This window comes from Prionailurus bengalensis, chromosome B1 (assembly GCF_016509475.1).
Source record: "Prionailurus bengalensis isolate Pbe53 chromosome B1, Fcat_Pben_1.1_paternal_pri, whole genome shotgun sequence".
NCBI classification, from domain to species: Eukaryota; Metazoa; Chordata; class Mammalia; order Carnivora; family Felidae; genus Prionailurus; species Prionailurus bengalensis.
The window spans coordinates 166,313,987-166,329,753 of record NC_057344.1 but is presented as its reverse complement, the minus strand read 5'-3'; the positions used below and the strand labels follow the sequence as shown (position 1 = coordinate 166,329,753).

The window sequence follows — 15,767 nt, the reverse complement described above, 5'->3', positions numbered from 1 at the left end:
CTGTGAAAACCAACCTGAAGATTGGGCTTTTTGGCACCCACTTAAAAGTTTGATAATTCTAGGGACACCTGGGTGGCCCAGTCGGTTAAGCATCCGACTTCAGCTCAGGTCGTGATCCCACTGTTCAAGCCCCGTATCAGGCTCTGTGCAGACAGTGCAAGGTCTGCCTGACATTCCCTCTCTCTGCCCCTCCTCTGCTCTCTGTGTCTCTCAAAATAAATCAACTTAAAAAAATTTTTTTTTTAAATACATTGTATTTTCTCTTAGGCACATACATTTTTAAGCCAGGTTTTATTGTTACCTGTGAATGCAAGGGATAAAATGTTGAATGTTTATCACATAATCACTACACAAATGTAAAAAAATAGCTAGTCATACTGGATATGATGATACTCTGCCTTGTTTTATCTTCTTTATTGCATTTTTGTTACAAAAACAATATTTTAGAAAATCTCAGATAAGCTAAATGAGGAAAAATATAAAAGCCATAAGTAATCCCCACCAGAGTAGACCACTGTAACATTTTCGTACATTTCTTTTGATTCTTTTTCTTGTACGCTTTATGTTTTTTAAACAAAAATGAAATTACAGTGTGCTTTTGCTTTTAAACCATTTTTCTGAAGACTTCATCGTGACTGCCTTTCTGTTCTCTCCTTACTCTTCTAGAGGCTATGCTATATTGCACTGTAGTAATTGCCAAAATTTATGTAAATAATCCACCATTAATTTTGGTTGTCAATATTTACTGTGGTAAGCAATGCTGCAGTGAACCTCACTAGCTAAACTTTCACACCTGTTTGTGAGAGGAGTGTCTTCCAAAATAGTTGACTATGTAGATCCCTATTTTCAAGTAACTTATGTAGTGTTTCACAAAATATGTGATGAGGAGCATCGCATCTTTTTTTTGTATTCGTAGCATTTCAAATTTTGTGTTTGTAGCATTTAACAGGGCTGATATCAGCCCTTTCCCGCCACAGTTCCTGAGCACACACTTGGGCCCAGTGAGTGCTTCTCTTCTATAGCCCTTTATGCAGAGAAGGTACCAAGAGACTGAGAATCACATGCTATCATGACTGAACTGTCTGTGGACCATGGAGTGTTGCACTGCTTCTGTAGGTACCAACTTCGCCTGTAAACACTTCTCTACTACACATACATACAGAGATCCTGCTCTCTTTTCTGTAATAGTTTAAAAATAAGGACATGTATACACACTCTGATTGATGAAGGAGGGAGTAGTGGGGGCTACTTCTCTCCAGGATTTAACCCTAAGATATATTATTTTTACTGAAATTAAAGCTAGTTAACCCTTCAGGATTTGGGGGCAAAATCACTGCCTAGGAGATCTGTCCATAAAAAACATCACTGCTAGGAAATAGCCCCGTGCACATATGCATTTGAACTAAACACATCTGACGACACCATTTTATGTTTTAAAACCTTGCAACTTAGGAGCACCTGGTTGGCTCAGTTGGAAGAGTTTATGACTCTTGATCTTGAGGTTGTGAGTTCAAGCCCCACACTGAGTGTAGAGGTTACTTAAATAAATAAACTTAAAAAAAAAAAAACCCTGCAACTTAGAAATTTGGTTAATGAACTAAGTAGCATCAGCAACGCCTCAGTGTGTATTAAAAACACAGAATCTCAGGCTCCTCTTTAAAACTTCAATTAAAATCTTCATTTAACAATATTCCCAGGTGATTTATGTGTATATTAAAATTTTAAAGCAATCCTTTAAAAAATTACTGAAAGAGAATGTCTTTTTTAATAGTAATCTTTTTAGTTTAGAATAGCATTAGATTTATAGAAAAGTTGCAAAGATGCTTTTGAGGGTTCCGTTATACACCCCTATCTAGTTTCCTCTGTCATTAACATCTTACATTAGTTGTATAATACATTTATGATAAGTAATAAACTAATATTGATATCATTATTAACTGAAATCCATACTTTATTCAGATTTCTTTAGTTTATACCTTTTTCTGTCTGAGGATCCCATCCAGAAGACCATGTGACAGTCCTCATTTAGACTGCTCTAGATTTGAAAGCTTCTAAGGCTTTCTGTTTCTCGATGACCCTAGTTCTGAAGGGCACTATTCAGGGATTTTGTAGAATGTTTCTCAATTTGGGTTTGTCTAGAGAGTGCCTTTATGATGCGGTTTGTGAATCTGATCTACATGGTGAGAGCATTTAGTAGTTTCCAAGAACAAAGATTTTGGAATCAGGCCTCCTGAATCTGATTCCCATCTTTATTGCCTATGGGCTGTATGACTCTGGGCCAGTTACATAATTTCTCTGGGCTTCACTAAAAAGGATCCATAATAGTATTCATGAAGATAATTCATGAAAAGCCACTCAAAGCATGGCACAGAATAAATTCTTTGTAAGTATGAGCTGCCATTGTTTTTGTCATTACAGTTGTCAAAGTAAGAAATAGATTTATCTTTTGAGGAGTTCATGGTCCGATATGGAAAACAGGCATGGAAACGTAAAAATATCTCACTTCGTCTCATAGGATGAAAATCTGGTGTTTTGGAGGTGATTTTAGCATTGATCAAGGTTTGGGACCTAGAAGGATATTGGGCAAGAAATTTTTGGAATGCTGGAAATGCGTAAGGAATCAGTTTAGAATAAAATATTTGTGTGTATCAAGGATACATGGATGATACAGTTGGCCGAAGCTTAGCTGAGCGTGCTGTTTATGAGCAGGTGAAAGTCGGGATGCTGGAAATGTTTGGGGGATTAGTTCATAGCAAAATGCTTGGAGGATAGGGGGATGATACAGTTGGGAGAAATCCATGTGCACATTGTGCTGTTCACCCTTGTTTTGGGCTCTTTGAGGAGCACATTGAAAAGTATGATCAACTTTTTGTTCCACAGATTTTTGCTCACTTCTTCCAAATATCAAATAAATGTAAGTAATAGGGCCTGAACAGGTTACTAGATATTTGAAGGAGGATTCAAAAGAGAAGATTAGGGATTAAATAAGAAAGAGAATTAAAGTAGTTAACCTAGCATCTAATCAGTACCTACCTTGATAGAAGAATACATACTTTGCGTTTTCTCCTGTGAATTGGAAAGCAAGAATTCCTGCCCCACTCTGAGGCATTTATGGAACTAATTGAAACCTTTTTTAAGAGACATATGAAAAGTCTGCATGATCAGCTGGATAGATTAAAAAAAATTTTTTTTAATGTTTACTTATTTTTGAAAGAGAGAGAGAGAGAGCACGTGCCTGAGTGGGGGAGGGGCAGGGAGCGAAGAAGACACAGAATCTGAAACAGTCTCCAGGCTCCAAGCTGTCAGCACAGAGCCCGACACAGGGCTTGAACTCACCAACTCTGAGATCATGACCTAACCTGAAGTCAAAGGCTCAACCGACTGAGCCACCCAGGCGCCCCGGATAAATTTTTGTTTATCAGTATAGTAATAAGCTTTTCTTTCTCATACCCAATTTTTTATTTTTTTTAAGTTTATTTATTTCGAGAGAGAGACAGCATGCAAGCAGGGGAGGGCCAGTGAGAGAGAGGGAAAGAGAGAGAATCCCAAGCAGGCTCCATACTGTCAACACAGAGTCCGATACAGGGCTCAAACTTACAAAACTGTGTGGTCATGACCTGAGCCAAAACCAAGAGTTGGACGCTTAACTGACTGAGCCATCTCATACCCAATTTTTGAAAAACCTTCACTGAGTCTACAAGTATTACACCTATAGTTTTGTTTTCTGAATCAAATTATAGCTTTACTGTTCCATTTCCTTCCCATAGCTTTTTACAAAATGATTAAAGGTTGCTGCATGTGTTCTTGAGTCCACTCTTCCAGAGTTATTTATTGAGCAAGTTTGTCCTGTCCTAAGGGGTGAGCTGTCTGGCATTATAGTAATGACACAGTTGCATGAGGACTGATTTCCCTAATGATATACAGGAGAAATTCCTGAAGTATAAGCCTTTATGTTTCTATAGGTTTTGTAATATTGTAATTATTTATTTTTAAAATGGTATCACATCACCAATAAGTTTCTTTAGCTACTCAAGGATTTATCAACCTCAGCACTATTGCCATTTGGGGCTGCATTATTCTTTGAGATGGGTGCGGTTCTGTGCATTCCAAGATGTTTAGATGCCTCCATGGGCTCTGACCACTGAATGCCAATTGCACTCCTCCCCCAGTTATAACAACCAGACTGTGTACAGGCATTGCCAGATGTTCGCTGGGGGACAAATTCACCCATTGTTGAGAATGACTGAACAAACCTATACAGGTAACTGCCAAGGAGATATAACATAGTGGATACATGTACTGGCTTCAGGGTCAGGAAGACCTACATTTAAATCCCAACTCTACCCCCAACTAGCTGTTTAACCATGGTCAAAGTACTTAATCTCTCTGGCTCTTAGCCTCTCTTACCTGCAAAGTGAAACAGTGATAGTTCCTAACTGGTAGCATTATTTTTAAGATGAAAAGGGAAGATCTAGATACAGATATTTACATAAAGACCTAAACAGATGATTGATGAACAGGAAGTACTCAATAAATTTTTTTTTAATGTTTATTTATTTCTGAGACAGAGACAAAGCATGAGTGGGGGAGGGGAAGAGAGAGAGAGAGAGAGAGACAGAGACAGAGACAGAGACAGAATCAGAAGCAGGCTCCAGGCTCTGAGCTGTCAGCACAGAGCCTGACGCGGGGCTCGAACTCACAAACCATGAGATCGTGACCTGAGCCGAAGTCAGTCGCTCAACTGACTGAGCCACCTAGGCGCCCCAGGAAGTACTCAATAAATGTCAAGTCCCTACCCCACAACATTCCCTTGATTCTACGGATATTCCATTTATGTGTCTATTCAAACATGCATTCATTATTCATTTGATACATGTTTAAACTACAATACATGGACTCATTGAAATCAAGCAGGGAATATTGGTGTAAAATTATAAGGAATATCATGCTAACATGCATTCAGAACATAACATTCTGAGCACTGTCTGTGAACTTTCTAGAACTGGATGTAAGACCGATGATTATTACTTTTGTGAAATGGGGAAAATTCGTTTGATTTCTTTATTACTAAAATTGACGTATTAATAGTATCTGCCACAGAGGGTTGTCCTAGTTATTAAATGAGACAGATGCCTGGTGCATAGTAACATTCAGTACATTCAGTAGATAGAAGCTTTAAAGGCCCAGGGAGTGAGGGCCAGTATAGTTACAGAGGTCACCATTGAGGAACTGGCCTTTGAACTAAGCCTTCAAAGATGTTGAGGAGGGGCGCCTGGGTGGCGCAGTCGGTTAAGCGTCCGACTTCAACCAGGTCACGATCTTGCGGTCCGTGAGTTCGAGCCCCGCGTCGGGCTCTGGGCTGATGGCTCAGAGCCTGGAGCCTGCTTCTGATTCTGTGTCTCCCTCTCTCCCTGCCCCTTCCCCATTCATGCTCTGTCTCTCTCTGTCCCAAAAATAAATAAACGTTGAAAAAAAAAACCTTTAAAAAAAAAAAAAAAAAGATGTTGAGGATTTATGTAAGCATAGAAAAAGAGAATGGATATTCTGGACAAGGGCACAGGTGAAAATGGAGAACTTCAGTATGTTTGGGATTCAGTAAGTGGATGGGTTTTTGAAGCTGAAAGGCCATACAGGGAAGCATTCTGTATTATTTAGTCAGAGAATATATTGAAACTTGCAGAACTGGAAAGGATCTTAAAGTCATTAAATCCAAATTGTTCATTCGGCCAGTAAGAAAACAGAGGCCTGGGAAGAGTTAAGTGATTTCCTAGAAAACACTGAGTCTTTGGAAGAGTTGGTTCTAGAACTCTGGATCACAACATTGCCTCTTAGCTTCTCTTTGTCCTTGAAAAATACAGATACAAACTATTGAACAGAATATGAAAATATTTTTTATTTTGAAATTAACTTGCCAAAAGCCATACTCTAAGTAGCTAGACTTGGCTTGAATGCAGCTAGCAATTCAGCAAGTACACATTGACTGATTGTTTACTCTGTACTCCTGGACATAATGATTAACAAGGCAGACAGGGGCCCTCTCACAGAGCTTCTGTTGAATAGTCACAAATAAATTAATTCTTAAATCAAGAAAAATAAATAATGAAAAGTGCTTTTCAGAGAATTAAAATGAGATGATATGATATAGAATGATTGGAAGGCATTTTGGATTGGGTAGGGGAGCAAGGCCTTTCTAAGGGTTACAGCTTAGATCTGAATAACATAATCTTGAAGTTCAGATGCGAAAACCTACCAGTTACAGGCAGCAGCTAGTATAGAGGCTCTCAGGCTGAAATGAGCTTGGCAATTTTCAAAGTAAGAAAAGAAGGCCAGTGAGGCTGGATTTTAGTGGACATGTGGAGGAGGAAGGGGCAAGAAACTTCGAGAAGATCAGCAAAGGTCAGATCATTTTGAGCTATGTAAGCCAACATAAGGAAAATTTTGTGCAGGAGTAATGTGATCAGCTTTATATTTTAGGAAGATCACTGTAACTACTGGTTAAGGAATGGAATGCCGAGGGGTAAGGAGACCAGTTATGAGGCTGTTAGCACTGGTCCAGTTGAGAGATGATGGTAGCTTGGGTTAAGGTAATGAAGATGGAGAGAATTCGAGATATTAGAGATATTTTGGATAAATAATGGACAGCTATTGGTGATGCTTTACAGCAAAACAAAACAGACAAACCAAAACAGACAAAACTCTCTGCATTTTTGGAGTTTATATTCTACTCGATGATTCAAAAAATAAATAAGATCTATAGTGTGTAGATGGTGGTAAGCTCTGAAGTGGTTATATCTGCAAAGTCTGCTGACAAGGGACATGCTAAGAGACTTGAGAAAGGTAAAGGAGTTAGCCATGCAGATAATCTGCTTGAAGAACCGAATAGACATCTAACTAGAAGTATCAAGTGGAGAGTTGGATATATATAGGAGTCTGGATTCCAGTTAGAAGTTGGAGTTGAAGATACAGGTTTAAAATCATGTGCACAGAGTTGGCATTTCAAATGTGGGACCAGGTGATATCACCAAGGAAGAGTGTATAGGTGGAGAAGGGAAGGAGCTCCTGCAGCAACCCAGTATTTGATTGAGGAGAAGATAGCAGGAGAAAATAAGAAGGAATAGCCACTGAAGTAGGAGGAAAAACAGGTACACATGGTGTCAGAGAAACCAAAAGAGCCATTTCAAGCAGAGAACGGTCACCTCTGTTGGATGTTGCTAAGGATGCATATACGATATGGACAGATGCAGTAATGGGATTTGATAATGTGGAACTCATGGGCAACCTTGCCAAAAGCAGTGTCAGTGGACAGACAGGGACAGAAAGCCATGAGATTGGTTGAGAGGAGCTTGGTGTAAGCGAAGGAGGGGAAAGTTGTAAACGTGAAGTCCTTGAGAAGGCCAGAGGAGTGGGAGGCAGATCATGAGTGGAGAGCTTGGCATTTGAAACTTTATCCATAGTAGTAGGAGGGTTTAGATACAGATGTGGATAGGTTGGTAGACTTGACGATAGGATAAGAAGGGAGTTGCTGTCTGATTGCTTTTACTTTTCCCAACGAGGTAAGTTCATGAAGGGAATCTGGAGAGGGGAGTTTGGAGGGCAGTTTTTGAAAAGGGAGGAGATGGTGTGGAACAGCTGTTTAAGTAAATGTCTGACATATTCAGTTTGCAAATGGTTCTTCTCAGGTAATGACCCAGTATGATTTTTTATCGCTCAGCCAAGAGGTTAGAGTCCTACCTGGAAGCTGCCTCTGAAGATGAAGATTCCATGGACACTCCCAGCGGCTCCCTCACCAATATGACAAAACCGAGGACCCCCAGCTGCAGGACAGTTCATAATGGGCCCTTGGGAAGTAAATTCTTGAATCATCTTGCTGGGAGCTGTTTAGCTGTGGGAAGTGGAGAAGGAGCCAGTGAAGTGCCTCACTCCAGACAGGCTGCTTTCAGTAGCCCCATTGTAAGTGTGAATATGTGACTTGAATCTTGTATATCTATAATGAATAATGAAAGAACATCCCCCTAATTATGACAGAGCCAAACACTGTTGTCTTTTCTACCTGAGAAGAGACTACATAACTGTGGTTCAGTGTAGTTGCCCGCACAAAATTAGAAATGTAAGCAAACAGTATCATAGCTTCCTAATTTGTGGGATACTTCAGTGTTGAGAGATAGTGTATCATTTCTGAAATAGCATAGTATTTCTGATCAGGGCCAATGGTGTCTAAGCCTAAAGAAGGCTGCCTTGGGGCGGCTCAGTTGGCTAAGTGTCCAACTCTTGATTTTGTCTCAGGTCATGATCTCAGGGTTGTGAAATCAAGCCCCGCATTGGGCTCTGCACTGAGCCTGGAACCTGGTTACCATTCTCTTCCCCCCCCCCCCCCCCGACTCTCTTCCCCCATGCTCATGCTCTCGTTCTCTCTCTCTCTCTCTCTGTCTCTGTCTCTGTTTCTGTCTCTCTGGAAAAACAAAAACAAAAACAGCTGCCTTGGGTTACAGACCATGACTCACTCTCAGAACCAGCAAAGCTTTCCAGAGTTATCTCATAGATAGCTAAGTATGTCTGAATGACATACGTACTGTCATTACCCTCCAAGGCCTTTTTTCTCTGCATTTTCCCCCCAGTCCCACCAGACCTGTGTCCTCTTCCCCTTTCTGAGTCCTCAGAATGACATTTTATGATATTTCTATTTTAGAGCTCATCTGGGTATCACTTGAGTTCCTGAGGGAAGTTTTGGAAGCTGTTTAGTTATACCCATTGACAAACCCATTTTGCTGAAGAAAAATCTAGAGGGCCATGTGGAAGATGAGAAAGAGGAATGATACTTACATGAAAGAATCAGAGTTCAAAAGTTTTGCTGTACTTAGAATTGTTTCTGTAAACCTTCAGCTGCCCTTTCTGCCTTCCACATCTCATTAACTCTTGTGGTTTACCAAGACGAGGATTCCCCAGGCTTGAGACTGGCAACTGGTCTAAAGTAGGTGGCGTAACAAGAACAAATCCACTTTGGGGGAACTTTGTGTGTCTGCACTGAATTTATTGTATGGTTTTCGTAGCAGAGATGTGATCTGAGTAGATGCCAGTGGTCTCTTTTGTTCTGGAAAGGCCTTGAAGGGAATCTCCTGGCTCCTTTCAAAGTTGCCAGTAAAAATTTCAGGAGTGAGGGTAATCATTTCCGTGCAACTCATTTAGTTCATTCCTGTGGCACTGAAGATATAGCACCTGTCATATTGTATCTTGGCCACATGTCAGACTATTCCAAACATCTAGGCTTAATTTTTTTTCTCCAACTTCTGAAAGGAAAATAGGAAAAGAATGCATACAGCCTCTTCTGTGCATTCACTATAAGGCTGTATCAGAAATAGATATATATTTTTTTCTCTTTTTACCTATTCCTGTACTGATCTTTTACATTTTCCACCCACACAGAGTTAACCACATGTTGACCCATGTTTACTTGGAAATAGGACATTGGTGACCCAGTGGGGTTGTGCCCTACCCACCCTCTCAGTTTCCTGATTTAGCCTCATCTCCTTGGAAAAAAAAGTGATGTTTCTTAAAGTCTGTTCTATTATCTGTACCATTTTCTCCATCTAACATTTTTTTCTTCCCATTGGCAACCTACCTCTGTCTACCAAATCTAACGAAACACTTATTTCTTGTAAGACTACGTTAAATACTCTCTTCTGAAGACTTCCCAGACTGTCTTTTCTCAGCTTCTGAGTTCTGTGTACCCATTCCCTCCCTTCCTTAGTTCTCATTACGCAGGCCTTATTTATGCCCCTGAAATATGCCAATAGCTCCTTAAGAGCAAGAACTTAACATCTTGAATTCTCAAGATCTGTCTCAGGGACTCATGTGTCCATTCTCAATAAAGTAGTTTTGAAGGTTGTTAAGTGAAGGCTGCTTAACAGGCTCAGCCTCCCCACTCAGTGCATTTTGTTTTCACTTGCCCTTTATTTCAATGCCATGTGCCATTTTGATTGTAAAGATGCACTGGGGGTGTTTTGTGTTTTCGAAACCACACCATTATATATAGGATAAAGAGGTCTTCCTTGAAATATGAGATCATCTCACTCTTGCTCTAGACAAGTTGATTTTATCCTTTTGAGACTAAAGATTATTTTGAGAAAGCTATCGGTTCTTTGACCTGAAAAATTAGCATCTGTTAAATTTTTGCATCCAGTTCCAGAAGCCTGTCAGTGGAGCCCAGGTTAAGAGCACCAGCTTGAGAGCACACTGAGAGCTGTGATGTCTAGAAATGGAAAATTGTAAGCTAGCACCTTGCATGGAGATGCAAGTTAAGAGCCAGGGAGTAAGGATCCTAGGCGGGCTGCTGGCAAAAATATTCCAAGCTTTGGGAATTAACCTGTCATTGAAGCCCCAGGCTCCTGGGTTCATACTACCTACTTAGAAATAGAGACCTTTTCTTTGTAAGCCAAGGTTGTTTATGCTTCTTTCATCCTCTTTATGTTTTTGTTCAACAGGAGTGCTGTTTGTTCTACCCAGGTGACTATTCTCTTAGATCTCTATGTGGCTTTCCTTTCTGTCACTGAGATCTCAGCTTTAGTGTCACCTCTTCAGTAAACCTTCCCTACCACCTAATCCAGAGTTCTTTCCACTCCTCCTGTCTCTCTCTGTCTCAATCTAGAAGCATCTTATTTGTTAGTTTTTGTTTATAGGTTGTTTTATAGGTTAGTTTTTATATCTGCTATCTCCCCTAACTAGAATGTGAGCTGCACGCAAGCCAGGATCGTATCTGTCCTATGCATCCCTCTGTCCTTGAGGAGTGCCTGATGCCATAGATGCAACAATGAATATTTATGGGATGAATGAATGAATGAATGAATGAATAGATTAATGAAAAACAATGGCAAAATACTAGACACAGGGATGTAAAATGAGTAAGACATGTCCTTATCCTTCAGTTTTGTTTCTAGGCAGAGGAGGCAGACATAAAAATAAATAAAAACAATCCTATATTAAAGATGCAGTAATAGTGGGTGAACCCAAAGTATAGTGAGGGCACAAAGAATGGAGTGTTCAACTCTCAAGGGAGGAGGAGGGATCAAGAAGGGCTGCAGAAAAGAGGTAAAACTTGAGTTAGGATTAAACTAATAAGGAGGGATTTACAGAGCAGAAAAGAAAGCAACCTCAAGCCCAAAAGACCTAGACTTTGCAGCAATAAAAATGAAAATTGGGGTAAGAGAAATGGACCTGAAGAGAGAGGGTCAGTAATTGATAAACATAGGTGGGAAATAAAGCCAGAAAAGGTGGGGGAGGTGGCCGAGAATTACTAAACAGGAAGCATGATTCGAAGGAAAGCCACTAAGTTTAAATTGATATTTAAACATGTCTTAGAGAGGGGCGCCTGGGTGGCTCAGTTGGTTAAGTGTCTGGCTTTGGCTCAGGTCATGATCTTGTGGTTCTTGAGTTCGAGCCCCGCATCAGCTCTGTGCTGACAGCTCAGAGCCTAGAGCCTGCTTCAGATTCTGTGTCTTTCTGTCTGTCTCCCTCCCTCTCCCTCTCTCTCTCTCTCTCTTTCTCAAAAATAAATAAATATTAGAAAAAAATTTTTAAACATTTCTTAAGAGTTCCACTCTGAAATGTTTTTTTGTTTTTTGTTTTGTTTTGTTTTTGTTTTTCACTTAGTGCACATTAGCATTCTGAGATGCCTCTGGAAATATTTTCTAACTCATGGGATCTCACAAGCAATAGATGACAGTATATTTGCCAAATATCATGTGACGAGTTTCCCAAGCATCCCTTGCTGACTAAGCATTGAGTAAGAAAGAAGTCTCTCAAACATTACCACTGTCTTCTATTGACTTTGGCAAGGAGGTCCTGAGGAAAGGATTATTCTCTGAGTAACTGAGGGCCCAGACACTGGCTCAGTGTTACTGTGTACGTGAGATGCATGAGGAAATATGGCTGACTCACTAGTGAACAGCCATCAGGATATTAGTGGCTATGAACTCCACCAAACTATGTCTCATATCACAGGATAGTAGATGTTGATGTATTTAAATAGAAATTTGAGAATGCTTTGTGACAGCATATAGTTTGGACCCATTGTGAGCCTGGTGATCTGCCTATAGGTTCCTGTTGTACGGGTATCACCTCACTCATTATCTCATTGACTTTATACAGCCACCCTGTGAGGTAGGTGTTATTTTTACCATTACTCAGAAGAAGGAAATGAAGCTCGGGGAGTGAAGCACGCTGCCTGAGGATAGCAGCGACTATGCAGTGAGTCCAGGATCTAAACTCAAACTCATGCGATTTTTCAGCCTGTGCTGTTTTCTTATTAAGCCTACGCTAGTTCTCCCCAAACTAAGCATAAAATACAAGCCATGGTCTTTTGAGCCTAATATCACACATCTCACATCTCCACCGTTTTCTCCTATCTCTAAATCACCTCTCCTGGCTTCCTGCAGTCAGTATGCCAACCGACTACATGCACGACTTCTCTAGAATACAATGGCATTTTAGTGAAATTTGATTTGTAGTTGATGAAGCCTCTTTTGATTCATCTGAAAAATTTCTAAAGCAGTTGTCTACATGTGACTGTTTTATAAACCATTTTCTAGCACAACTTTCTTTTGTTAAAACTAGTACTCTTCAGTAAATGTGAGAAGCACTGTGTTAAAATGGATATGTAGTTTTTTCAATAGCAGAACTTCTTAGAGCTAATTTGTACTAAGAATATTTTTTTTTAATTTTTTTTAATTAAAAAACAATTTTTTTTAACGTTTTTATTTTTGAGACAGAGAGAGACAGAGCATGAATGGGGGAGGGTCAGAAAGAGAGGGAGACACAGCATCTGAAACAGGCTCCAGGCTCTGAGCTGTGCTGACAGCTCACGGACTGTGAGATCATGACCTAAGCCGAAGTTGGACGCTTAACCGACTGAGCCACCCAGGCGCCCCTTTTTTTTACTTTTTTAATATTTATTTTGGGGAGAAAGAGAGCGAGCGAGCACAAGTAGGGGAAGGGCAGAGAGAGGGGGACAGAGGATCTGAAACAGGCTCCATGCTGTTAGCAGAGAGCCAGATGTGGAGCTCAGACTCAAGAACCGTGAGATCATGACCTGAGCTGAAGTCAAGAGTTGGACGCTTAACCGACTGAACCACCCTATGCTAAGAATCTTTAAGAGGAGGGCACAGGGCATATATTGCCAATATATTTGATGATCAGAAATCTCTTGGAGGGGCGCCTGGGTGGCTCAGTCAGTTGAGCATCCAACTTTGGCTCAGGTCACAATCTCACATTCGTGGGTTCAAGCCCCTGCATCGGGCTCTGTGCTAACAGCTCAGAACCTGGTGCCTGCTTTGGGATTCTGTGTCTTCCTCTCTCTCTGCCCCTCTCGTGCTCATGCTCTCTTTCTTTCTCAAAAAATAAAATGAAAATGTTAAAAAAAAGAGAAAAATCTCTTGGAGGAACCCTCATTAATGTCATGTATATTACTAGGTAATATTCTTTATATATGTTTGCCTGCTCATACTAATGTTTATTTTGGAGAGGTTCTTTTGTTTGTTTCTGTTTTTGTTTTTATTATAGTAATGATTTGAACTATAAAATGTTTTGTATTAACCATAAAATAACATGGTATGAATAATGTCCTCACTTTTAAAAGAGGTGGTACTCATCAGTTGTTAGATGAATCATCAGTTGCTGTTGGATGCTCTGGAAACTGTATTTTTTTTTTTCTTTTCAAATTTTTATTTAAATTCTAATTAGTTGATATACAATGCAATGTTGGTTTCAGGAGTAGAATTCAGTGATTCATTACTTACATACACCATCCAGTGTTCATCATAACTAAGTGCCCTTCTTAATGCCCACCACCTATCTAGCTCACCCCCCACCAACCCCCCTCCATCAACCCTCAGTTTGTTCTCTATCAACAAAAATCTCTTATGGTTTATTTCCCTCTCTTCCTTTCCCCCTTCCCATATGTTTATCTGTTTTGTTTCTTAAATTCCACATACGACTGAAGTCATACAGTATTTGTCTTTTCCTGACTGACTTATTTTGCTTAGCATTATATACTCCAGCTTCATCCATGCTGTTGCAAATGGCAAGATTTCATTCTTTTTGATGGCTGAATAATATCCCATTGTTTATATATACCACCTCTTCTTTATCCATTCATCAGTCAGTGGACATTTGGGCTCTCTCCATAGTTTGGCTATTGTTGATAGTACTGCTGTAAGTATTGGGGTGCATATACTCCTCCAAATCTGTATTTTTGTATCCTTTGGATAAATACCTGGTAGTGCAATTGCTATGTCATAGGGTAGTTCTGTTTTTAACTTTTTGAGGAACCTCGATACTGTTTTGCAGAGCGGCTGCACCAGTTTGCATTCCCACCAACGGTGCAATAGAATTCCCCTTTCTCCACATCCTTACCAACCCCTGTTGTTTCTTGTGTTAATTTTAGTCATTCTGACAGGCATGAGGGGGTGTCTCATTGTAGTTTTGATTTGTATTTCCTTGATGATGAGTGATGTTGAGCATCTTTTCATGTGTCTGTTAGCCATCTGGATGTCTTCTTTGGAAAAGTGTCTATTCATGTCTTTTGCTCCTTTCTTCACTGGATTATTTTTTTTTTTTGAATGTTGAGTTTGATAAGTTCTTTATAGATTGTGGATACTAATCCTTTATCTGATATGTCGTTTGCAAATATCTTCTCCCATTCCGTTGGTTGTCTTTTAGTTTTGTTGATTTTTTTTTTCCTTCTCTGTGCAGAAGCTTTTTATCTTGATGAACTCCCAATAGTTCACTTTTGTCAACTATGTATTTCAAAATAGAAAAACAGTCAACTAGATTTTGGTGGAAGGCATTGTTCCTATCTCCTTTTGAATTTTTTAAAAAAAAAAATTTTTTTTTTAACGTTTATTTATTTTTGGGACAGAGAGAGACAGAGCATGAACGGGGGAGGGGCAGACAGAGAGGGAGACACAGAATCGGAAACAGGCTCCAGGCTCTGAGCCATCAGCCCAGAGCCTGACGCGGGGCTCGAACTCACGGACCGCGAGATCGTGACCTGGCTGAAGTCGGACGCTCAACCGACTGCGCCACCCAGGCGCCCCTCTCCTTTTGAATTTAAGTTAATAGTCAAGGTGTTCTCCATCAGTATTGTGCATTCTGGATTTTCCTTTTTTTTTTTTTTTTTGGTCTGTTATTTTCCTATTCTCACTTCCCATGATGCCATGTTAAATGTTTTTTAGAAGAGTAAAGTTTACTATCTCATTGTGCATAGAGTGTGGTTATAAAAGCTACTTCTCATGTAAATTTAAAGCTCTCATTTTTAGATACTTAACATAACAACACTTTTTCTAATTGGGTTTTCAGGAAACAGATGTGGTACCAGACACCAGGCTTTTGGACAAATTTAATCAGATTACACCTCAACTTTTTACACCACTAGATGAGACTGCCCCAAATCCACCACTGGAGACTTTGTATATCATTGACTTCTTTATTGCATTGGCAATTTGCAACACTGTAGTGGTTTCTGCTCCTAACCAACCACGACAAAAGGTAAAGTCTCTAATGCAAACAAGTATCACCTTCTAGAAGAGAACTTTGGGTTTAAATGTACTTGTATTGGCCTTGTTATGTAGATAATAATTAACACTATTACTAATGATAATAATAATAGCAGTTAACACACACCACTTAATCTGTGTTCCGGACATATGTTCTAAGTGATTTACTGGTATTAACATGTGCAATCCTCCGAACAACTTCCTAAGTTGGGTAATATTACT

The 15,767-nt window shown here is 39.8% G+C and overlaps 1 protein-coding gene across 3 annotated transcripts in view; it reads left to right on the top strand.

Annotated features, from left to right (window-relative positions):
* ATP10D (ATPase phospholipid transporting 10D (putative)) overlaps window positions 1-15,767 on the top strand; it is a 108,517-nt gene that overhangs the window by 58,048 nt on the left and 34,702 nt on the right. For all 3 annotated transcript variants that reach the window (XM_043572722.1, XM_043572724.1, XM_043572725.1), the window contains 2 exons: window positions 7,712-7,950; window positions 15,349-15,537. In XM_043572722.1, the coding sequence (XP_043428657.1) occupies window positions 7,712-7,950; window positions 15,349-15,537 (428 nt within the window). The remainder of the gene's footprint in view (window positions 1-7,711; window positions 7,951-15,348; window positions 15,538-15,767) is intronic.